Below are 24,732 nucleotides of genomic sequence, written 5' to 3' on the forward strand. Positions count from 1 at the left end.
GTGGGGAGTACTGGACGTAGACCTCATGGTGTCACATCACAATCACAAAGTCCCCAGGTACGGGTCCAGAACAAGAGACCCATCAGCCACCTTCGTGGATGCTCTGGCAGTGAGATGGGACTTCAAGTTGGCATACCTGTTTCCTCCAATCTCTCTCCTCTCAAGGGTCATCAGAAAGCTAAAGCAGGAAGGCGGCAGGATAATTCTAATAGCCCCTGCCTGGCCCAGGAGGCATTGGTTCTCCGACCTGACTTGTCTATCCATAGACAGTCCACTTCCACTGCCTCTACGGCCAGATCTGCTGGTGCAGGGTCCCTGCCTATATAAGGATTTACCTCGACTGGCTTTTGCGGCATGGCTGTTGAGTCTGCTGTCCTCAAGGCCAAAGATTTTTCGGCCACTGTGATTCAGACAATGCTGAGGGCAGGGAAGCCTGCTTTCATTTATTTTTTCTTTGGTGTTCTCACAGAAAATATGACCCTAAGATTTGAAAGGTTGCAAGAATACTTGCTTTTTTTCAGGCGGAATTAGACTTTGCCTGGCTACCTTGAGAGTTCAGGTATCTGCATTGTCCGTTTTGGTCCAATACAGAATTGCCCCTCTGCCGGATGTTAGAACATTCTGCAGGGGGTTCTCCGGCTGCAACCTCCATTTGTCCCTCTGGTCCATATTTGATTTTTTTGCGAGCGCCTGATTCAGAGGCACTCGCAAAAAGCGAGCGCTCGCTCTGAATCAGGGCGAGTTCTTGGTTTTTAAGTTGCGGCCTCTTGGCCGCTCGCATAGCTGTGGGTTACCACCCACAGCTTATGCGAGCGGCCATGATGATGGTCGCGATGGTCAAGACCATCGCGACCATCGGGCTTGCGACGAGACCCATGTGGTTGGGGCTTGCGGCCAAGAGACCCTGAGAGCTTTCGGCTCTAACAGAGCCGGAAGCTCTCTCACTGACATCACTGACATCAAAGGCAAGACAGTCACCAAACATAGCTTCTATCATACTACCAAAAAGGCAGCTGACACAGGTTAATATTAATGAGCTTGCACAGGGGTGCATGAGAAAGCTGTGATCACAAAAACGCTAATTAAATATATAATAAAATCACATGCCACACTCTAAAGCATATATAAATTAGATAGAACCTGATTTCAGACTTTTTAGAGTCTGTAAATCACATACTTCCTGGACTGTGGATATGAATCCGTAATGAACATGTCTATTTACTGTATAGCACAATGAACTTGCTTTTTCCACAGTGTAAGTTCTCCTCACTAGATAACAGCCGCTGGCAGCGTTGTGTCCACCAGTGACTAGGACATGGAGTTCCTGGAAGCTTGTGAAATAGTGCAGAGTAACCTGGGAAGCTGTCCAGATTGTTTGAATTGGTTTCTGAGGTGCCATGTGCTCTCTACTTAGCAACAAACCAGTCTTTACAACTGTATTTGGCAGCACTACTTTGCTTCTGTTTGCCCAGAGGAGTTTGCTAGGTGATGTGCAGCATCTGGAACATGTAGTTCCCAATTACCGTCATCATTATACATTGTTTGTATAATGTCATCTTGCAATTTATCTGTAAATGGAAGAAGGCAAATATTTAGAGTTCTGTTCTTTCCTCCATCATTAAAAGGGTTAACAAAAAACAATATTAGCCCCTCATCATGCTCATATACTCTATTCAAAAAGTTCCTAGGATCATTATATAGTTTCCACTTTCCAGGGCATAACCCTGTTCTGTTGCATTCTAACCAAGCTCTCAGTATGGAATGCAACATGAATCACTAGTGCTGTGAGGTGACCCTTTCAGGAGGTACTGGCTACACAAATAGCAAGGTTGGAATAACATAAATAAGTATATATGTTTTTAAATATTTTTTTTTTTTATGAAAAAAAAAAAATGTAATCCTGCTTATATTAATACTGTGAAACATTGCTATGTATTACAAACCTTGATCAACCATGTTTTAATGCTTTCTAGCATTAACAATCCATCAAGTTATTAGGATTTTTTTCTCATCAAAAGAGAGCCAGAATAAGTTTTATTTTTCCTTCCACACATCTTAGTAGGACTGAAGATTTTGAATTGGAATAATAAATATGAAGGAGATTAAACCATGAGGTGTTTCTCTGTGTATTGCCTCTTTAATGTGTTGCAGTTGTTTACCCTTTAAGATTAATGGTTTTCCCCTGTCCTATATTATTGTTAAGGGAGGTGTTTGTGGCATTCCAGCTGATGCTAGGAAGATTTAGTACTTCTCTGACATGGTTCACCCTCCCTAGTGCTCTTTTGTGCATGAATTTACTGTATTGGTTCAGCTTACTCAACTGAAGACCACCAACAACAAGAATGTGAAATAATACCAGGGGAATTCACTTATATAGGGCTTTATTTTTAAGAAGTCACAGTGCTTTAAAAGGAAATACACAGTTGGTGTAAACCAACCAACCCTGACAAATAGTCATATGGATTTATTATAATTTATGGTGTATGTAAATCAAAGTACATGGTATTTTTGACAAAATCTGCAGTTGAAGCATGCTACATGTTATATTTTTTTCTTACATTCCTGTAGCTGTCATGTCTGTGGCTTTGAAACGGAGTTGAATGTCCAGTTTGTGAGCCACATGTCGCTCCATGTAGACAAGGAACAATGGATGTATTCCATTTGCTGCAGCACTTGTGATTTTGTCACCATGGAGGAAGCAGATATGAGGAGCCACATCAGCACCAAACACTCAGGTGAGGAACAGAGGTGCCTGTGTACAGTGTTCTGACAATGACACTTTACCAGGGGCGTATCTATAATGGGTGCAGGGTGTGTGGGGAACACAGGTCCCTGGGTCCAGGGGGGCCCGGCACCGCACACCCTGCACCCATAATATTACTTACCTCTCCGGAGTCCCACGCCGGAGCGGGGGTCCGACGCTGTAAAACGACTGGAAAATGCTGCGGCGGCCATTTTCCCGTCTTTTGCGCATGCGCAGTACAGGGAAAATTGCCGCTGTGGCCATTTTCCCAATGACATGTGCATACACTATAGACTCTGGGCACACACTCTAGTGCCCGGAGTCTATAACTCTGGCGCTGGCCGCGCACAGCTCAGTGCGCTGCCGGGCGGAGAGGAGGGGGCCTGTGTCGGAGACTGCATACAGGCCCCCTCCTCTCTAGAAACGCTCCTGCATTGTACGATTACACACAGCAGTAACAATAGCACACAGTTATGTGGGACCTTACATCAGCATGTATTCACCACTTTGGCTGCTTACACCAAGTTGCTGCAAACACTGTAACCACTATGTGAACATCTATGGACTGTTTACACATGTACTGTATATAAAACATACACTACACAGATCATGCAGGTGACTTATTTGTGGATCTCTAGAGAGACCCTGACAGCTATGTGCTAGTTTGTTCATCCTAAAACCTAGGGGTATATTTACTAAAATGCGGGTTTTTAGATGTGGAGATGTTGCCAATGGCAACCAATCAGATTCTAGCTATTATATTCTGGTAGGTTCAAGATAAATGTTATGGGCAACATCTCCACTTCTAAAAACCTGCACTTTAATAAATATACTGCCTAGTGTTAAATATGATAAAAACCCTATAAATTGTTTCTTTGAAAGAGAACCCCAGGATCTTTCATTGGGATGGAGAGCAGGGGTGGATTATCACCATCCCCATGTAAAAGAACCATGAGATCCTATGCTCTAAAACTATTGTGGGCATGGTGCACTCCCCACTGGCAGCACCTGGAGTTAAAGATTGTTCCTGGAGAAGTTGGACAGTATCCTTCAAGGTTGTTGATACATCTGATTGGGCAGCTGCCAAGGTCTTTCCTATCAGCTGCATTACAATTAGTAACTTTTAAATTGTTTATCCAGAGAGTCATTGGTTGTACGAGCTGGAGAGAGTGAGTATTGCCTGAACCATAGTGGCCATGGGACCCTTACGTTCCATATAAATGCCTAGTAATATGTCACTAGTGGTATAGTTCAGTAATGCCAGCTGTGCTGGTGCACAGAAATATGCCTGATGTAGTAGCAAGTAGTGCCCAGTCATATACCATCTGTAGCTATAGTTGTCCAACTGTGATAACGCTCATTATTATATACAGTCTTACCAGTAATCCCCACCAATTCTACCACATCGTTCGTCTTCTATTCATACTCCCAATCCAGCATTGGTGTTTTGCCGAGCAGGGACGTGCAGTCAGGGTAGGCACGTAGAGCCTCCCCTGTCATACTCCTGAGATTTGATACAAAAATTATTAGAATAATACAAAGAAGATATTTATAACTTATAAACATCTTAATTGTTTATTGTAATAATTTTTATAGTTAACACTCACCAGCTTTGTGGAGCTCCCTGGGACTGCAGGGAGATGAGAGATGAGGCAGCAATAGCTCAGCCTCACTTCTGGATGGTCAGACACTTCTTGCAGAGCTGGGGGCGTGGCCACACCACGGGCAGTAAACTCTGCAGAAAGAGAGCTAATAAAGGCATGCCTCTGAGAATGGGGGGCCTTGAGGACTGATGGACACTTTGGATGTGTCATATGACCAGGAAGTGCACTGCAGTGTTTAGAGATCGGAGCTCAGCCAGCAGCAGCAAAACAAGACACAGTGATGCAGGTAGGAGAATCAATGGACACCGAAGCCTAGTGTAGTGAGTGGAGAGTTACAATGAGTAGGGGGTGAGACAGTCTCCCAGCACTCAGACCAATCTTCATGTATGCCTCCCCAGCCATTGACCTCACCGCACGTAATTGTTGCCAAGTATAACTACAGTCCAGCCTGTTACTGTATTACTGGTGTAAGGGTTGTACTTGTGATAAATTGGTCACTATTAGCCAATTAGAAGCCAGTGTAAAGTACCCAAAGTTCTGAATGATGATGCAAGACTAGCGCTGCACAGGGTGAATTACTACATCCTGTTACCATCCACCCTCCTGGAAACCTGCCTCATTCTGTAGGATACAATTCCTTATATCAAGCCCTGCCTCTGATCGATCACTGATTGCGAAAGTTATGAAACTACTATGAATATGTGTAAGTAATAAGGATGTGTTTGTTTTCCCTGACTCTTGCCTGCCATAGGAGATGAAAGAAAGACTCCCACTGAATCAATAAGCCCCTCTTCCTCCTCATTGTCTGCACTTAGCGACTCAGCCAACAGTAAAGAAGATTCGGACACCCCACTGAGGAGCCAAACTTCAAACAACTTGTTAGTTATTTCTGTGGGGCCTGGCACCCAATCTTTTGTTAGCAGTGATGAGAAGTCAGACAAAGGTTAGTCTGGTAATCCCAACACAGCATTTTATTAATACTATCTCTAATACATCTGTATTTTTATAACACATTCTTGTTTCCGCTCACATACAATATGTTATTTTACAGTTACTTGTTAGCACTTCCTTTATTTCACAGCTCTGAGAAAACAAAATAGCACCTATGGCAGTTGCAGCGCTTCCCTGTCACCCAGAGTTTGTTATTGACCCATCTTCAGTATTCTTCAGTGCTACCAGCAACTCTATATGCTCGATATGCACTGTGCATTTACATAGGTACATATATAGCTTTATATACCTGGAATAATAGTCTTACAACTATGCACTATAGATCACTGCAAAAGTAGACGCTAGGCATACTGGGAAGTTTAGGCTATAGACCACAAAGACTGTGCAATGACTGCATTACTATAGATTGTACAATGAGTGCATTGCTCAGACACTAGGCATGCTGGGAAGTGTGGGCTATAGACTGCAATGACTGCATTGCTCAGACACTAGGCATGCTGGGAAGTGTGGGCTATAGACTGCAATGACTGCATTACTCAGACACTAGGCATACTGGGAAGTGTGGGCTATAGACTGCAATTACTGCATTACTCAGACACTAGGCATACTGGGAAGTTTAGGCTATAGACCACAAAGACTGTGCAATGACTGCATTATTATAGATTGTACAATGAGTGCATTGCTCAGACACTAGGCATGCTGGGAAGTGTGGGCTATAGACTGCAATGACTGCATTACTCAGGACACTAGGCATGCTGGGAATTGTGGGCTATAGACTGCAATGACTGCATTACTCAGACACTAGGCATGCTGGGAATTGTGGGCTATAGACTGCAGTGACTGCATTACTCAGGACACTAGGCATGCCAGGGGGTGTGTATATCATGTGATGTTGTAAACAATTTGCACCATTCTTACCTAGTCAGATTTCAAGAGGATTCCAAGATGACATATATTTATACATCATAAAGTTAGAAAAACACAAAATAACAAAAAACACACAACAGGATGAGTACAATAGTTTCGGGTATTAAAAAGAATAATTTTAAGTCGTTTGATGTAATTTATCAAGCATGTGATGCAAAGATTTTTCTCTCTGAAATCATTTCAGCAGCATAGCATATTTCACATTACAGTATGTGATCACTCTGCCTAGTAACAGGACACATCTTTTTCTATATAGCTTATATGCATATAAATATGATTTTGTTATGTACATAAAACAAATGCAATATGTTTATATCAAGGGCCTGATTCAAAAACTACGCAATGCCGATATTTTTGCAGAACAAGCAATTGTTTGCCATTACGCATGTGCGAACGCCGCACTGCGCACGCACAGCGATTGCATTGAGATTACTCTTGTACATCGGAAACACTCGCAAAGTGAGTGACAGGTAGTTAGCGTTTGGGGGAGGTAACGGGGAGGGTAGGGGGGTTGGAAATATATAAATGCTGTTTCATGGTCGTGCATAAATCAGCCATTGCGATATCAATGCAGCACAAGAGCTCTCTGCGTGTGAGGAGAGCTGCAGTGGTTGCGCCTGGTCAGACATGACTTACATGCTACGTGACTGCCTGAAGTTCGCCGCTGGTACAGATGTGTATGCTATTGCATGTCGTCGGACGAAGAAGAGAAGGCAGCAGTGGGCATCTCTATGCTCGGGAAAGCTTTGGAAGGCATGAACATATTTTACCAACTGAGATCTGTAAGAGTTAGCAGTTGCGAATGCATTAGCGCACATCTCTGAATCAGTCCCCAAGTTTGCATCAAGCTACATCATGAAAGAAACAATAACATAAATATTTTCGGTACTTCCTTATCTTTGCGGCCCCCTGCTGGAGCCGTCAGTGAAGATATGGAAGTAGCGTAAAGATAAGGAAATACCATTCGTCCCCTTGCGGGCTCGCCACATGGATATATTCCCCCTCCACGCCCACTTGGATGGTAGGGAATGACGTTGGACTGTGGCTGATCGTATCTGCAGATACGTAAGTACCGTAAAGATCAGCCAGTGTCCAATGTCATTTCCTACCATCCAAGTGGGCATGGAGGGGGAATATATCCTTGTGGCGAGCGAAGCGAGCCACCGTGCTCGCAGCACGGCGAGCCCGCAAGGGGCTTAATGGTATTTCCTCATGCTTACGCTACTTACGTATCTTCACTGAATAGCGAAGATACGTAAGTAGCGTAACCAGCGCCTCCAGCAGGGGGCCGCAAAGATGAGGAAGTACCATATTTTCTATATTATATGGTTAGATGATCTTTGCATTATGTCCATGATCTTTACAGTGACTGGACATGATTTTAGTTGGCAGTGATGTCAGTTTGCAGCAGATAGTCATCTTTTATTTAGATACTCTTAAGTTGATGCTAAAATGTACAATAAGCTACCACACAAAAATAACCAGTCATTCACAGGTTCCAGAACTTTAATAAGCTAGATCTTCTATCTAGAGAATAATTCCCATATGAAAGCAGAATGCTTAATTTTACTTTGGTCCTGTTCTAAAGTGGTCTTTTATGTTACAGGATTTGAATGTGTGTTCTGCAATTTTGTCTGCAAAACGAGAACAATGTTTGAACGGCACCTGCAGATTCACCTAATCACTCGGATGTACGAGTGCGATGTTTGTCATAAGTTCATGAAGACCCCGGAGCAGCTAGTAGAACACAAAAAATGCCACACAGTCCCTACCGGTGGGCTCAAGTAAGGAAAGCAAGTACAAAAACTTTTCCTGTGTTTAGCATATGTAATGTTCTGTTGTATTTAGTATAATTATTTCTATACAGACTTGTGAAATTGTACCATATAGTAGAGATGTGCAGGCTCAGATTAGTTCGGATTTTAGAATCAGTATAGAGGCAGCCGTGGATGTCGATGGCAGTCGTGTATTATAAGCACTAAGTGTGTTATAACACAAAGTGTAATTATATAACAGTTAAAAAAAACAGTTGAACAAACATTGAACAACATCTACGACAAGGTAATAACAATATCATTCCTTACCAGTAGTTTGTGTGTTGTACATTATTGAATGTATTGAAAAAATGTATCAGAAACTTCTATTAATGATCTCACTCCATGGAATCATCTCTAAGACTACTACATCCTTTACTCTCCCTGCAGCTCATCCTTCTGTACATATTGCTGCCTCATTACTTTCCTCTTCTCTTACAAACACATATGAGCTTTTAACTTATCTATACACATTGACAATAACATCCACAACCTCTCGCCATAACAAACATTCAGACAAACCAACAAATATATTTATATCTCGCTCCTGTTACTTCTATTAGCTGGTGACATATCTCCAAATCCAGGCCCAACCCACATGCCACACCCACAACGAACTATAAATCCAGCTAACCTCATAAACATTGCATGCCTCCCTTCACCATCCAAGTCACTAAAATGTGCCTTATGGAATGCACGCTCTGTCTGCAACAAACTAACATCCATCCATGATCTCTTTATTTCAACTAACCTCAACCTTCTGGCAATAACAGAAACATGGCTAACACAATCAGACACTGTCTCCCCTGCTGCACTTTCACATGGTAACCTACACTTCTCACACACCTCCAGGCCTAGTAATTGTAAAGGAGGTGGGGTAGGAATATTACTCTCCCAATCTTTCACATTCACAGTTCTCCCACAGGTACCTTCACTCACATTTACATCATTTGAAGTACATTCTATCAGGACTTTCACCCCTTTCTCTCTGCGAGTTGCTGCTATCTATCGCCCGCCTGGGCCACCGCAACAATTTCTGGAACATTTTTCAGCCTGGCTCCCTCAGTTCCTATCCTCAGACATCTCCACCATCATTATGGGTGATTTCAATATCCCCATTGACAGTCCACAATCTCCTCATGCCTCCAAACTACTCTCTCTAACCTCCTCTCTTGGCCTCTCCCAATGGACTGACTCCTCTACTCATAAGGAGGGCCACTGCCTTGATCTTGTATTTACCAGACTATGCTCAGTTTCTGATTTCACTAATGCTACCTCTCTCAGATCACAACCTTATCACCTGCACACTCTCTTCCATTACATCAACCTCAATGTCAGTGAAATCAACCAAACCTCCTAAAACCCGCAGAAATATTAATGTGATTAACTTTCAACAACTATCTACCTCTCTACAACAACGACTCTCACCAATTTCTGCACTCACTTCTCCTGAGACTGCTGCATCACACCTAAACCAGATTCTAGTAAAAGCCCTCGATGAAGTAGCTCCAGCTACCCATCACACTCCGCGTAGACTTAGACGTCAACCGTGGCATTCTAACTTAACAAGGCATCTACAAAAACTCTCACGTAAAGTAGAACGCCAGTGGCGAAAGTCTCGCACTCCAAGTGACTTCCTCACATATAAGTCTATCTACAACTCTTATCGTACTGCTCTGGACACTGCCAAGCAAATATATTTCCAATCTCTTATCTCTGCTCAAGCCTCTAACCCCAAACGACTTTTTAATACATTTAAACTGCTTCTTACCCCTCCCTCACCCAAGCCACCTGCTACTATCTGCGCACAAGATCTTGCTTCCTATTTCAAGGACAAGATTGATAATATCCGAAATGAAATGTTATTCTCTTCCTCAGCTAGTGACCTTCTCAATTCCCTACCTGAACCCTCTGGCACATTCTCTTCATTTGACCCCACAAGTATCTACACTCTTCTCATCCTCCTACTCTACTACCTCTCCTCTAGATCCTATACCCTCACAAATTAGTAAAGCTCTGTCTCCTGTGCTCATCCCAACCCTAACTAAAATCTGTAATCTCTCTCTTTCTACTGGCATCTTTCCATCACTGTTCAAGCATGCAGTGATTACTCCCATTCTGAAAAAACAAAATTCTGACCCTAACACTCTCTCTGATTACCGTCCTATCTCCCAGCTCCCATGCCCCTCCAAGCTACTGGAGAGACTTGTCTACACCCGCCTCACACACTTTCTTAACACCCACAACTTATTGGATCCACTTCAGTCTGGCTTCCGTTCCCAGCACTCCACAGAGACAGCACTGACTAAGGTAGTGAATGATTTGGTCACTGCCAAGGCTAAAGGCCATTACTCACTCCTAATTCTTCTAGATCTCTCTGCTGCTTTTGACACTGTTGACCACTCTCTTCTCGTACAAACATTACAATCCCTAGGTCTTAAGGACACAGCTCTTTCTTGGTTCTCTTCCTACCTATCTGATCGCTCTTTTTCTGTTCGTTTTTCTGATTCTGCCTCCTCTTCGCTACCGCTATCAGTAGGAGTACCGCAAGGCTCTGTCTTAGGTCCTTTGCTATTCTCAATCTATACCACCTCTCTTGGCAAACTAATCCGCTCTTTTGGATTTCAGTACCATCTGTATGCGGATGATACTCAAATCTACCTATCCTCTCCAGATTTATCACCATCTGTATTGGTCTGTGTCACTGAATGTATTTCTGCCATTTCATCTTGGATGTCATCTCGCTACCTGAAACTTAATATTTCTAAAACAGAATTAATTATATTTCCACCGGCCAATAACAGTTACCAATCTGATCTCTTTATCACTGTTGATAGCTCAACAATCCACCCCACCCCACAAGCTCGCTGCCTTGGTGTCATCCTTGATTCTGAACTGTCCTTTGTTCCCCACATTCAATCTGTCTCAAAATCATGTTACATACATCTAAAAAACATATACAAAATTCGACCATATCTCACACAAGACACTGCAAAAACTCTAATCCATGCACTCATTATTTCCCGCATTGACTATTGCAATAGTCTCCTTACTGGTCTTCCCAAAAACAGGCTATCGCCATTACAATCCATTATGAATGCAGCTGCGAGGCTTATCTTCCTTGCCAAACGTTCATCGTCTGCTGCCCCGCTCTGTCAGTCCCTCCATTGGTTGCCGGTTTTCTACCGTATTCAATACAAAATACTGTTACTTACACATAAGGCCATTAACCGAATTACACCAACATACATCTCTTCACTCATCTCAAAATATCTCCCAACCCGACCTCTCCGCTCAGCACAAGATCTGCGTCTCTCATCCCCGCGCATTACTTGCTCCCATTTACGGTTAAAGGACTTTCTTCGGGCTGCACCCACTCTATGGAATGCCTTACCACACACAATAAGACTTACCTCTACTCTTCAATCCTTCAAGCGTTCCCTGAAAACTCACCTCTTCAGACAAGCTTATCAGATTCCAGAACTGACCACATAGCTTCCATGTCTTATTACAGTCCACACATAACCTCACATATTGTCTTTCTTTCACATACTCCTGACATTTTGCCGACATTCCTGTGTGACTGGATCATGCAGCCAACCAAGGAACTCTGCATTCTGGCCGGACCAAATTGCAATATATATAGCACCTATCCTTGTGTATCAATGCCTATTTCCCTATAGATTGTAAGCTTGCAAGCAGGGCCCTCTTACCTCTATGTCTGTCAGTTATTACCCTGTTTTGTTCTATCAATGTTTCCAATTGTAAAGCGCAACGGAATATGCTGCGCTATATAAGAAACTGTTAATAAATAAATAATAAATAAATTTTCCAGCCAAATTCAGATTTTTCCTGCCAAAAATCGGCTCTGAGAAAGAAGTAAAACTTCATCTTTCATGGACAAACATCTTTACTGGACTTTTGTCTAGGAAAGATGATGTTTGTCCACGAAAGATGATGCTTGCCTATGTCTGAGAGATGATTTTTGGCAGGAAAAATCCGAATTTGTCTGGAAAATCCGAACTAATTTGAGCCTGCACATCTCTACCATATAGTAACACACAGGGGCAGTTAGCTGTGGGTTGAGTCACGTGGCTAATCCGGAGGGTGGAAGCAGAAATAAACGTTAATTGCTGCCACAGGTCTCTAATTGAATATTGCTGGGAACTTTTCCCTGGAGAAGGGACTGCCCGTCAGACCCCCTGGCTAGCTAAATCTGACCCACACTGTTGTGTATATATAGATATTACTTTTGCATCTAGAGTTTCATGGGAACTTATTATTGGAATCCTTTGAATTGTGTCATACTGTGATACTGGTCGACCTTGCAGTTTAGTGCCTTTTGGGGTACATTTATCAATTATCCAGTTATTACAGCTGTTTTTGGGCAATATCCCAAAAATATTACTTGATAAATAGGCCCCTTTGTTAGAAATCCTATGTATTCTTATGGATAGCATATTTGTTGCTACCTGCGCACGATAGATATTGGATCTGTGGATAGATATTTGATCTTTTGCTTCATTTGACCAACCTAATTTTTGCGAAAGTGTACTGAAATGGTCATTGCAGGAACAGCTAATGTAATTATTAAGTTATTATGTATGAACGTATGTATTTATAATGTCATAGGTAAAATTATTACAATCCTCATTTTTGAGAGAAAAATGATAAATCTTTTAAAGACATTTCTTTTACAAAGCGATACATCAGTTATTCATATTCCATCCATACATCATATTCCATCCCATGCTTTATTATTTAAGGTTTAAGGCTCCCCAACAGTTCAGGTTTTAGCTCCATGGTTGAGCACAGGTGGCTTAATTAGTACCACAGATTTAACCATCTGGACTCAAGCATGGATATCCTTAAAAGCTGGACTGTAATGGCGGAGTTTGGAAACCTCTGCTATATACATTTAGTAACATTATGCACACGGTATACTATTATAATCACATACATCCATGATATTACACCGACTTCTTGTTGCTCGCTGAAGTTGGACAGATGTGTGACAGTGCCACTACCATTGCAACTTTTTTTTTTAAGGCCTATGGCTCTCCTCACATACTGTGACATGCATCCCACGCCTATACCTCGTGTGTACACCATAATATATCAGCCTTATTGTTTAAACAAGTGTTAAATTAACATTTCTTTTTTACACTATGACAGTAAAGCATGTTACCAGCACCTCCTGCTCTTTCCATGGATGAAATGCTGTAAATCATAACACATATAAACAGTATAAAGCTATACCTGGAAGGGATCCTACTATTTCTGCTCCTGTTTTATACACAGGAGAGGGTTTGTTGCTTTGTTTTTATATGACCTTTAAATATTTAATCTGCACTACATGAATACTATGCAGCACCTCCCTCATGTCATGGATGCAGCAGGCACTGCCCATACTCTAATTCACTCTCTCACTAGCTCCACTATAATTACGTTTCCTCACCCCCACCCGCATGTGCACCTCAAAAACCTACAGAGCTTTATCACTCAGCTAGCAGGTCAGTTCTGTCGGAGCCGTAACTAGACGTTTTGGTGCCCTGTGCCAGGAAGAGCACAAATCCCCCCTGCCCCCTCCCCTTACACATTATGCCAGCCAGTACAAATCCCCCCTCCCCTTACACATTATGCCAGCCAGTACAAATCCCCCTGCCCCCTCCCTTACACATTATGCCAGCCAGTTTCAAATCACCCTGCCCCCTCCCCTTACACATTATGCCAGCCAGTACAAATCCCCCTGCCCCCTCCCCTTACATATTATGCCAGCCAGTACAAATCCTCCCTGCCCCCTCCCCTTACACATTATGCCAGCCAGTACAAATCCCCCCTGCCCCCGCCCCCTAACACATTATGCCAGCCAGTACAAATCCCCCCTGCCCCCTCCCCTTACACATTATGCCAGCCAGTACAAATCCCCCCTGCCCCCTCCCCTTACACATTATGCCAGCCAGTACAATACAGCACACTTACCTGTATTACTAAGTTCCTCAGAGCATCACTATGGGAGCCGGGGGGAAGCCGCAGTCTGTGTCCGGCACTGGAAGTTGCATGCATGACCCCAGCCCCAGGGAAAAGGCTCCCCAGTGGCTCAGGGCACTCTGGGACTGTATTAGTAGCAGAGCACCAGGCAGATAAGGAGCCGGGCACACCACTACTATTACACATTGTAGCGGGCGGTACATTGTAGCGGGTGGCTGTTATCACGTATAGGCATCTGGTTCCACCCAGAGGGCGTGCGCACCGGCAACACCACCCTAGTTACGGCCCTGACTTCTGTATACTGTATCTCAATTTTTAAATGAAAACATTGAGCAGCAATTTTTTGTATAAAACGAAAATCATATCCTGGGAATCGGTTATAATTTAGCACCTTTCCAACGCTTCTCAGCGAGATTAACATGCCAGATAATAGTCATTTGGTCCTGATGACTATTTGGTCCCCCTAGGTCTAGTTACGCCCCTGTCCTCCTGCATTATGTCAATCATTTCATTTTTCATAGATTTGCTTCTGTAATAAAGTGTGATTAAATACTGATAAGGTCCCATAAACGTTCAGAACATAATATATGTAGAAATTATTTTGAAGTGTTGGCAGCCATCAGATGATCAATGCAAATCAACATCTGGTTTATGTGTTATTATTGTCAACACAGGAGATAAGGCTTCCTGAAACTAAAATGTCTGCATTGTTTTCTGTGTCTGTTTTGTTGCTAGGTGCCCCTTCTGCATTTACTCCACAAACCGCCCTGCAGCCATGGAATGTCACTTGAAGACGCACTACAAGATGGAGTACAAGTGTCGGATCTGCAAGTCAGTCAAGGCAAACCAGCTGGAGCTGGAAGTACACATCCGTGAGCATCGGCTCGGGAATCATTACAAGTGCGATCAGTGTGGCTACCTCTCAAAGACGGCCAATAAGCTGATTGAGCATGTGCGCGTCCACACGGGAGAGCGCCCTTTTCACTGTGACCAGTGCAGCTATAGCTGCAAGCGCAAAGACAATCTCAATTTGCACAAGAAACTCAAGCACTCTCCCCGCCAGACCTTCAGCTGCGAGGAGTGCCTGTTTAAGACCACCCACCCTTTTGTCTTCAGCCGTCATGTCAAGAAGCACCAGAGTGGTGAATTTTTGGAGGAGGAGAAAAAAATCCAGACCACAAACCAGGGAGAGGCTAATCCTATGCTCACCATCAATGACTCTAGAAGCCTCTTATCACCTCTCTCTGTCATGTCTGCCTCACAGGCCCTCCAAACTGTGGCCATCTCTGCTGCTCAAAGCAGTGGCATGGAGACACATTTAGCACTTAAAGCCTTTGCAGTAAACGGTAACTTATCATGCTTAGATAGGTACCAGAACTCAGAATGTGCTCATCTCATTCCCTTAACAATGCTGTTCCCTAAGAACCATTGTAATGCCACATTCCATCCTCCCAGACCTCAGACGGCACCCCCTGGTGTCACTACACCGAAGCACTCCTTCCTTGCTTACCTTGGACTGACAGAAAGGGCAAAAACTGTTTGAGAGTGCCCTTATTCTGTCTCAGATACCCAGCAGGTATACATTGCTGCAAAATATAGGTTTGAAAGGTATGAAAATGTGTACTGTATATCATTAGCAAGATTAGATAATGAGCTCTGTGTGTATACTTATTGCATTTACATAAAGCTGCTTAATTAAGTAATCAGAGAGGTAACCTACTGCATACTTCTACATATAAAGCTGCTGGCTCTCTATGCCTCTGCTTATGTTGAAGGTGTCTAAAAGATATCTGCTGTCTGCACTTAAAACGACAGTTCCAAGTGTTTGCTACGTTCTTATGAGTGTACAGTATCTGCCTGAGAGAGAAACGCGTTTCACCCCAACACACACACAAAGTAAGTATTTTAGAGAGTTTCAGCTGTTACCAGTTGCTTTTTGAGTATATTCACTTACACTCTGAATATAGCCAAAATCATTTCCATAATAACTGTGGAAATGTATACATTATATTTCCAAACGCTATACCACTCCACCATAAAACCCGTTATTTATGAGAGACATATCATACTTCCTGTCTGAACTTTTTCATAATCAGTTCTGCTTTAACGTCATAATATATTAGTACTATATGCCACTGCACCAATGCTACAATTATAATTGTCTGAATTCATGTTTTGTTGAATCTCATACAGTGTTTCACTGATGCTAAAAGAGAGAAAGATGTTCCGAAAGGATGATTTGCTAGCATAAATACATTTTACTTCACCCTGTACATAAAGTAAATGCTCCTGTGGATAAGGTATTCAAATTTATCTATTACAGGTAATTCAGACCCTAGTATTGGGGCTCTCTGGTTAGTCACATTCTATACCTATGTCTTGTTAGGTTTTTTTTTATCACACTGTTCTAGTCATTTATTTGTCAGAGTGGTGTTATTAGGATTATCTGTTAGTCCATTCAAAGTGACTTAACGAATATAGATTAAGAGCATTGGTTCCCCATTCTCAATAGAGGCTGCCATTTTGAGAATGCAACCAATCAGATCAATAGGACCCTGTGACATCACTTGTCATGGTGAACTCACGCTCCATCTTCTTGCATATTGGTTCACACCACAAAATGCCTGCCTACACTGTGTGCAGACTCAGGTGCACTTTGGAATATACATTTCTATGAAGAAAAAACTAATCAAATTATTCATAAGGATTATTTACATCATTTAAGTGAATGTGTAAGCAAATATAGGTCAACTTAATAATTCACACATCCAAGAAAACATGCTAAGAATAAGTTTTTTGGCATAATTACCTTTTATCTGAGGTGAATCTGTTCCTTTATGCAGTTTGTCGTAATGCTACATATCATGGCAGGTAAAAAGATAGGTAAAGTAAGAAGCTTGTATAAGTTAACCCATTGCTGTCCTGTTGTATTCCAGGAAAGGCTTCAGGAAATGAGCTGTGGTAGTTTTGTCTTCCAGCAGCTGCTGACAGATGTAAACATGCAGTGCAGTGTCTGACAGACAGAGCCGGATGTGTGACCGGCAGCTCTGCAGGCTGTTTAGGAGTGACTCAGACATGCTTTTGCATGAAGTTTTTTAATCCACTCACTTAAGGATCTTCCTGCTGGAAGAACAGGTCAAGGGCTCACAATGCTGAACTGATGAAGCAAAGTTTCTACTGCTATTGTGACTGGTTTGTAAGTACACTTAGCAGCCAGCTATAACTACCTAATGTCACAGGGCAAAGAATACAGCACGCCTACTGTGTGATATTCAGGGCTGTCTGTAATAAATCATGTTTGATGTTTTGGCTTTCCCCAATAAGAAGAGTGTGATAGGTTAGATGTAGTAGATATGCAGTGGGTACCTTTTTATACTAGAGAGTTATATCAGTGGAAACAGAAAGGATATCCGCTAAGGAGAGTGAATAAGGGTGTAGGAGATGCTGGGTGGCAGATTTGCACAGTGCTTTGTCTTGCACTATTTCATGTTTCCCATTTACAGGAACAATATAATTCCTTTGATTGAGATTATTAAGCTTCTGATAGTGAGAAGACTGACGTTACCGACACACTTAGATGTACATATATAGACAACAATTTATTTGGTGGCATCGCATTTTTGTGGAACAATGCTTGTGTCATTTTAAATCCTTTACAAAAACACATATTTATCTAAGATCATTTGACGGAAAATATATATATGAGAGGTAATATGTTATTTACGGTTAACTCTTGTGAAGAAATGAAAACCCCTAGAACAGCTGAACGATCGTTCTGTGTTATATACGCCTCAGGCCTTGGGCAGTACAGGATTCAATCTCCGCACTACTTTCATTTGCTGGCACTCTTGTTTTTACCACTGCCCACTTCCCCTGGGATTTCTATAGTTCCATCATATGTTCCCCTAACCTCAGGCTCAGTAGAACACACAAGAATTTCTGTAACCTAAATATACACAGAAGGCCCTACAATCCAAGTTCATTACATGGCATATCTATACTAGCACCCATAATTCATAAAATACAGTGATTGTACCTTTTGCTTCACTTAGTATTCTAGCATTATGCAATGTAAACTATTACTAACAATATAATCATTTTTAATATTCAAAACCAATGGTCCAATTGCACGTATTGCTCAGCAGGGCTTCATTGTAAGTTTATTTTGAGGAAATTTGTAGGGCTAAATAGGGATATAACTAGTGGTGTGCGAGCAGTGCCCCATAGCCTCTGCATTTGGCTTGCAGAGTGCCTAGAATGGCACCTTGCAGCCATTAACCCTCCGGGCACGCAGTGCAGCCTGGGCAGTGCTGTACTTCCTGTTCCCGTTGGCCCCGCCCCCTCATGTCATGTGTTCAGTGCCGCCCTGCTCTGGCACTGGTGCTAAATGAGTAACTGCTTGTAGTTCCCAATAAAATACCTCTGCTTTAGTAATTACCTATTGTGGATTGTTCCACAACTGCAAAATGCTCATAACCTTAAACAATTAATATCAGTAGCTAGTTCTAAAAAACCTTTTAAACTCAATTAATTAGAAACCAAATTATTTCCTGCAGTATTGTCCTTCTAATAAACACATAATTTTATCTTATTTACCCAATTTACAATGTTGTTTCTCTTCTTAGGCAAATATATGTTTTCATTTGAAATATTGAAATAATAATCAGATAACGATGTGGAACCCAGTAACAATGTATAAACTACAGTGCAGTTCTTAGTGAAGGGCAACTTTATTTGCACAAGCAAAGCTCAGTCCGTTGAAACCATCCGATGCTTACATAAAAGGTGTACTCATTTCCCCAAGTCTATGACTGTTAGCTTTTACCACACCTTGGCTTTTGGCTGGGAACGTTGTAATCCGTACAGCATACATACAGTGTGCGCTGTTCCTTTTTCATGCCCCACTTTAGTATGTGGTACATGCTTTTATTACACCCATATTATTTCTTTGCACTCCACTTCAATCCAATCATGCTTTAGACACAGGCCCAAATAAAAGAGTCACATCTGTTTAAACAAACTGACCCTTCTGGGATTCTCAAAAAGTTGCACAAGCAGATTATGCTGGTAATACTGCTCCAGTGCCAATGTGTTCCTCACAATTGCCACTGACTTTTTTGTTTGATTTGCCTCTTTGGTCATTGGCAATCATTTCCTGAATATGTTAGGCCATCTACAGTTTTTATATGAAAAAGGTGTGATATCTCCAAAGGGAATCCATTATTTATTTTTGTGTCCGTATCCACCTATAAAATGACACAACCCTGTGACTAGGATCAGACTGCCCACTAGGAATGCGGCAATGGAAAGTTCCGCTTACATAGCTCTGGGAGCTTTTTAACAACATTATGCATGGTGCAAATTGTGTTCAAAATATTAGATTGGCGCCTTTTTAGTTCATTTAACCAACCAGTTTCTTTAATCTTTAAGTGTACGGGTATTGTCTATTTACCCTCTCATTACTATTATTATGCCGTCAAATGAGCTCCTTTGCTGGTAGAATTCATTGTTATATGCAGTAGTACTTGCAGTACACTTGGTGCGATGACACTTGAAGACCTTTCATTGTCAGAAAGAACTGAGCAAGAGTCCATGTTTCTTCACTGGACTGTAATCTCTCAGGCACCAATTCATCCTTCACTGAGCTGACACACAGAGGGACATTGTGAATTGCAAATATAAACTTTGCTACATCCCACAGGAAGCTGGGCTTGAATGAGACAAGCGAATCACAAGGCACTTTGATACATGATAACAAAGGGACTCAAAATTAATTTAACAAATGTACTAAGAAATATTTATCAGTTATCATAAAGGTAAGCTAAATACCCCTCTAGCAGTACCGAGGTGTTAGACATGACCTCTGTAAATGATGCTAAAAGCATGGTTATAATGTAAGTGTGGCAGCGTATCTTGCACTTTACTGCTAGCTGAGGCAGCAACGGTTGCATAACATTTGTTAGTATTGAGACGTAACCTTAAAAAAGATTTTTGTTTTCTAAGAAGTAGTACTTTGGGGTATTTTATTAAAATATACTTTTGTTTCTGTTAAACAGACCAGAAAGCCTGAACATACCTTGATGATATTATGTATGTTGATCAAAAGTGCATTGTAATGTATTATGATCTGAAACGTTTCTCCCCATCTGATAACAGAAACACTTTGGTGTACATGAATGCTTTCCTATATGATATTATTATTGCTATTCACAGCACTGTGTTCTTTATTTTATTTCTGCTCACCTTTGAGCATGAAAGAGACTGAGTGTATTATATATGTTTTTGTTGTTTTTTTTCTTTTGTTTCTGGGAGAATGTTACCTTATAGGTATACAGGCAGCAAATATGTTTACAATTAAAGCTTTCAGTTTTCTGTATTCATTTTTGGAGATCAATAAATTATTATGTCTTCAATACTTTAGACACACGCACACACATACTAATTTGGTATTTCTGATTACATCCCCATTGATTTAATTCAAAAGGTAGTAAATGTATAAACAAAATGTACAATAGTATCAGACTGTACACAGTGGTCCAGGATCAATATTTAGCCCTTCAAGAAGACCCTCCATAGCTTCTATTACATATGTGTTGCCAACATATCAGACAATATGATCTCAGATGGGGATTAGGGGAGATGTGGATGAAATAAGTTATCAAACTCCCAAAATCACAAGGTTAAAATAGTCAGTGTGATGAGTATTTGTTTCTGCACTGCGCTTGGATGGATACTTTTGCTAATTACTTTCTCACCCATTTTTGCTTCCCAAGTCATCCTATTTACATATTTAATCCTATACACATATTTAAAAGTGATTTATGACAACCTGATGAAGGCCAAATACTTTATAGTGGTTCTAAGATGAATTTCGACTTTGTCACCCTTATGACTGCATCCCACAAATTTTATATTTGCAAAAATCTAAAAAAAAAAAACTTTACACGTTGTTATAAGGGGTATTGTGTGTAGAATTTTGAGGACAAAAATTTATTTATTCAGTTTTGGAATAAGGCTGTAACATAACAAAATGTGGAAAAAGTGAAGCGTTGTGAATACTTTCTGGATGCACTGTAACCGGGCCAGATTTGCACTTTCATAAATTAAAACCTCTATAAAGTAGTAGATTAGGATGATCTTCTAGAAACTGCAGAATTTATGAAGAAGAGAGAGACTCAAATGTTATGTAAGGCTCTCTGCCGGATGTCATAACAGCACAAGCAGTGTCTGCTCCCCAGTCCTGGAAACAGGCGTCATTGAAATTTTGAAAATTGAGGTGTACTGTGGGACCAAAGCCTGCAATTACACTGAGGAGCTGCCATCTTGTGCTTCTTACATAACCTCTTGTGTATGCATATGTACAGTAGGCAAGTCTACCTCAGTGCCCAATTAATTATCATCAGTTATTTATATAGAGCACATATTGACATCAGTCCCTTCCCCAGTGGAGCTTGCAATCTATATTTCCCACCACATTTTTGTCAGAATCCAATGAACTTACATTTGTGTTTTTGGAGTGTAGGAGGAAACCCACACAAACACGGGGCGGACATACACCTCACCATCATATGCAAATGTGATACCAGTGTCACGGGGGTTGATTGATGACACAGTGCACATGGTCATGTTGATAGGTCCTAATAAATTAGAAAGTGTCAAAAGGAGCATGTTCTACATAAGTAAAAGTGTCCCAAGTACACGCATGAAGTCACACTCCATCTCACCCTTTTTTTATAATAAACATTATGACTTGCCTTTAATTGAAGTGACAAATATTTAAATTTCCTTTTGGACCAGTTTGATACACTTACATATTCATGTGATTTTCTTTTCATTTCTTGGAATTATACAGAATTCTATAACTGTACTAGAGATTGCTTGGTAGCAAATAATCCAGAATGACGTATGATATAATTGATCAGTACAGAGAGGTACAGGAGACAACATAGCACAGCGTAATACAAAACATTACAGAGTGGATATAATATCGCAGTGCAAAGTGACATAAGGTATGACATAGTAAATCATTCCATAATAAAGGGCAACAAACACACTTACCAGACTTCTGCCAGCTGCTCTTATGTGTCCTGAATTTCTCAGTAGATAATAGGTTTTTAGTTTTACATACTGGTCATACATAATATTGTATATTTTACATTTAAAATGCGACAAGATTCAACTAACTAGCAACAGTAGATCAGCATAGATTCCTTACAGGAATGAGGGCAGCTTTACTGACAAGATCAACAAGCCTAATTCATGGCATTTTTTCTTCTAGCTGTACATTCTTAAGCATGTTTCAGTTTCCTGTAGGATCATAAATATGCAGAAATATAATAACAATGTAAATATCTAACACAAGGCTGTATCAGCATAACCCTTTATACCCTGCTGTGGAGGCACCTGGTTTATATCAGTGTGCAGATCTATGTCCGTGTAGGAGTACGCTGAATGCTTGGTACACCAAATTCTGTTTAACTCTGATTCCCAGAGTTTTGCTAGACTTCCTTAAAAGCCACAAACAATCTGTAAAGCCGATGTCATGTCTGCAGGCGCCGCCAAAAGAATTAAAGAAAAAAATGCCACAATTTGACACTGGTCCATGTAGAGTGATTTATAATTCCATCACCTTCAGCTGTGTAAATAGCCAATGATATCATGATGTGTACTGTCTGTGTATTGCACCAAGAATAAGAGGACCAGCCCTGATCATGAATGTAGGTGAAAGTTTTAGGCATACAGTACCCTGGCTCTGGTTAGTATCCATGTGTGAGTCAGCCTGTGTATTATACAGTTACAGTATATGTGGTACATATTGGGTGAAAGTTCTCATAGAAATGAGAAAAATATTAGTTTTCATACATACATTTGTGACAACACTACTTGGGACACTTCATTACAGTAAGCAGCAATAAATCCCTTCATTCATGTACTTAAACCCAAGACTCCAGGCAGACAACCGGCCCTCTCTTGGCAGGTTTGTTGTTGTACCATGTTCTGTCCATTTGATGATGATGGATTTGATGATGCTCCGAGGGATCATCAAAGATTTGGATATTTTTTATAACCCAACCCAGAATTGTACTTCTAAACAACTTTGTCCCTGACTTGTTTAGAGAGCTCCTTGGTCTTCATGGTGTGATGCCTCTTGCTTAGTGGTGTTGCAGCCTCTGGGGCCTTTCAGAAAAGTTGTGTTTATACTGACAGATCATGTGACACTTAGATTTCACACAGATGGACTTCATTTCACTAATTATGTGACTTCTGAAGGTAATTGGTTGCACCAGAACTTTTGAGGGGCTTCATAGCAAAGGGGGTGATTACATATGCACATGCCAATTTTCTGAATTTTATTTATAAAGATTCTATTTTATTATATTTTTCTCATTTCACTTCACCAAATTATTTTGTGCAGATCAATCACATAAAATTCAGATAAAATAAATAAATAAATAAATTACCCTCCAAGGGTAATTTGCAAGGCACTGTACATGACTCTGCCCATGCAGGAATATTTTTTGCTTGCATAGTGCATGAGCCACACCTGTGTAGAAGCCTTTGTTTTGAATATACTTGATGGTGCCATTCACCAAACTGTTTCCATTTATTTTGACCACTACCTGCATGCGCAAAGCAGTCAAATCCCCACAGAAACGTACAGTGTAACAAATGGTTTAATGCTCTGTTTTCCATTCTGGGTGGATCATGTACTCTGCTCTGTGCTGTCTGTAGGCAGGCAAAGGTCCAGATTTCTGAGCCGCTGTTTGTGGGGCTGTGGACAAAGTCTGTAGCAATCTTTCCACAGCTTCCGTTTCTGAAATAAAGAGTTTTATTATTGGTGTCAAAATAACTCTGGTGCTAGAATGGTTAAAATAATGGCATCAAGACATTCGCATTTTACAGTCATATCAATGCAGCTGACATAAGGCAACGTATTCTCAACAGCTGTAATCATGTCATGTCTGATTTTCATTGGCCACTGACAGTCATCAAACTGTGTATGGAGGTGAGTTTTTCCTTACTCCCTCCCAACATGAAGCTGTCTGTGTATTAGTATTTTGTATGCTATAGCCTATCCCAGTGGTTCTCAAACTCGGTCCTCAGGACCTCACACAGGTCACATTTTCAAGGTCACCCAGCAGGTGCACAGGTATATTCATTACTCACTGACACATTTTAAAAGATCCACAGGTGGAGCTGATTATTTCACATTTGCGATTCTGTGAAGAGACCTGGAAAACATACACTGTGTGGGTCCTGAGGACTGAGTTTGAGAACCTAGGGCCTATCCAACCAACACTTTAATGGATAGTATAATTGTGTAGAGGTACAGCAAAATTGTAGCTAATATTTTCCAAACACCCAAGTAATGCACTGAAAATCTTTTGTGGTTTCAATAGTTCTCAATGTCCTGGTAAGAATAATAGCTGCTGGCTGTTCTCTTCAGTTGTTTCGCACAGCATAAACCTCTACTCCCATATACTGTAAGTGACCTCCCTGTATGGCTCACTGTAGCCCATGGCGTCACACACAATATTTTGCATGAAAACAGGCGGTTGGGAGCGCCATCGGCGGGGGCGTATTTATAATAGGTGCGAGGCACATGGGCCGCACCGCACACCCTGCACCCATAAAACGTACCTCTCCGGAGTCCCACATCGGCTCTGGTGTCTGTGCCTGTAAAAATGGCTGGAAAATGGCT

The 24,732-nt window shown here is 41.3% G+C and overlaps 2 protein-coding genes across 3 annotated transcripts in view; one reads left to right on the forward strand and one right to left on the reverse strand.

Annotated features, from left to right (window-relative positions):
- ZNF827 (zinc finger protein 827) overlaps positions 1-20,364 on the forward strand; it is a 221,367-nt gene extending 201,003 nt beyond the window's left edge. Inside the window, exons 11-14 of one of the 2 annotated variants that reach the window (XM_088448431.1) lie at positions 2,569-2,735; positions 5,099-5,290; positions 7,832-8,009; positions 14,766-20,364. In XM_088448431.1, the coding sequence (XP_088304557.1) occupies positions 2,569-2,735; positions 5,099-5,290; positions 7,832-8,009; positions 14,766-15,573 (1,345 nt within the window). In that variant the 3' untranslated portion in view covers positions 15,574-20,364. Of the gene's footprint in view, positions 1-2,568; positions 2,736-5,098; positions 5,291-7,831; positions 8,023-14,765 lie in introns of both variants that reach the window. The other variant, XM_088448432.1, reaches the window with a different exon arrangement.
- A 2,689-nt stretch (positions 20,365-23,053) lies between these two features.
- The window catches only part of LOC148539699 (uncharacterized), a 35,042-nt gene continuing 33,363 nt past the window's right edge, over positions 23,054-24,732 (reverse strand). The window contains exon 7 of the mRNA XM_088447979.1: positions 23,054-23,844. Coding sequence (XP_088304105.1) covers positions 23,705-23,844 — 140 coding nt within the window. The 3' untranslated portion in view covers positions 23,054-23,704. The remainder of the gene's footprint in view (positions 23,845-24,732) is intronic.

Source organism: Taudactylus pleione, unplaced genomic scaffold (assembly GCF_031769625.1).
Source record: "Taudactylus pleione unplaced genomic scaffold, aTauple2 ptg000021l, whole genome shotgun sequence".
NCBI classification, from domain to species: Eukaryota; Metazoa; Chordata; class Amphibia; order Anura; family Myobatrachidae; genus Taudactylus; species Taudactylus pleione.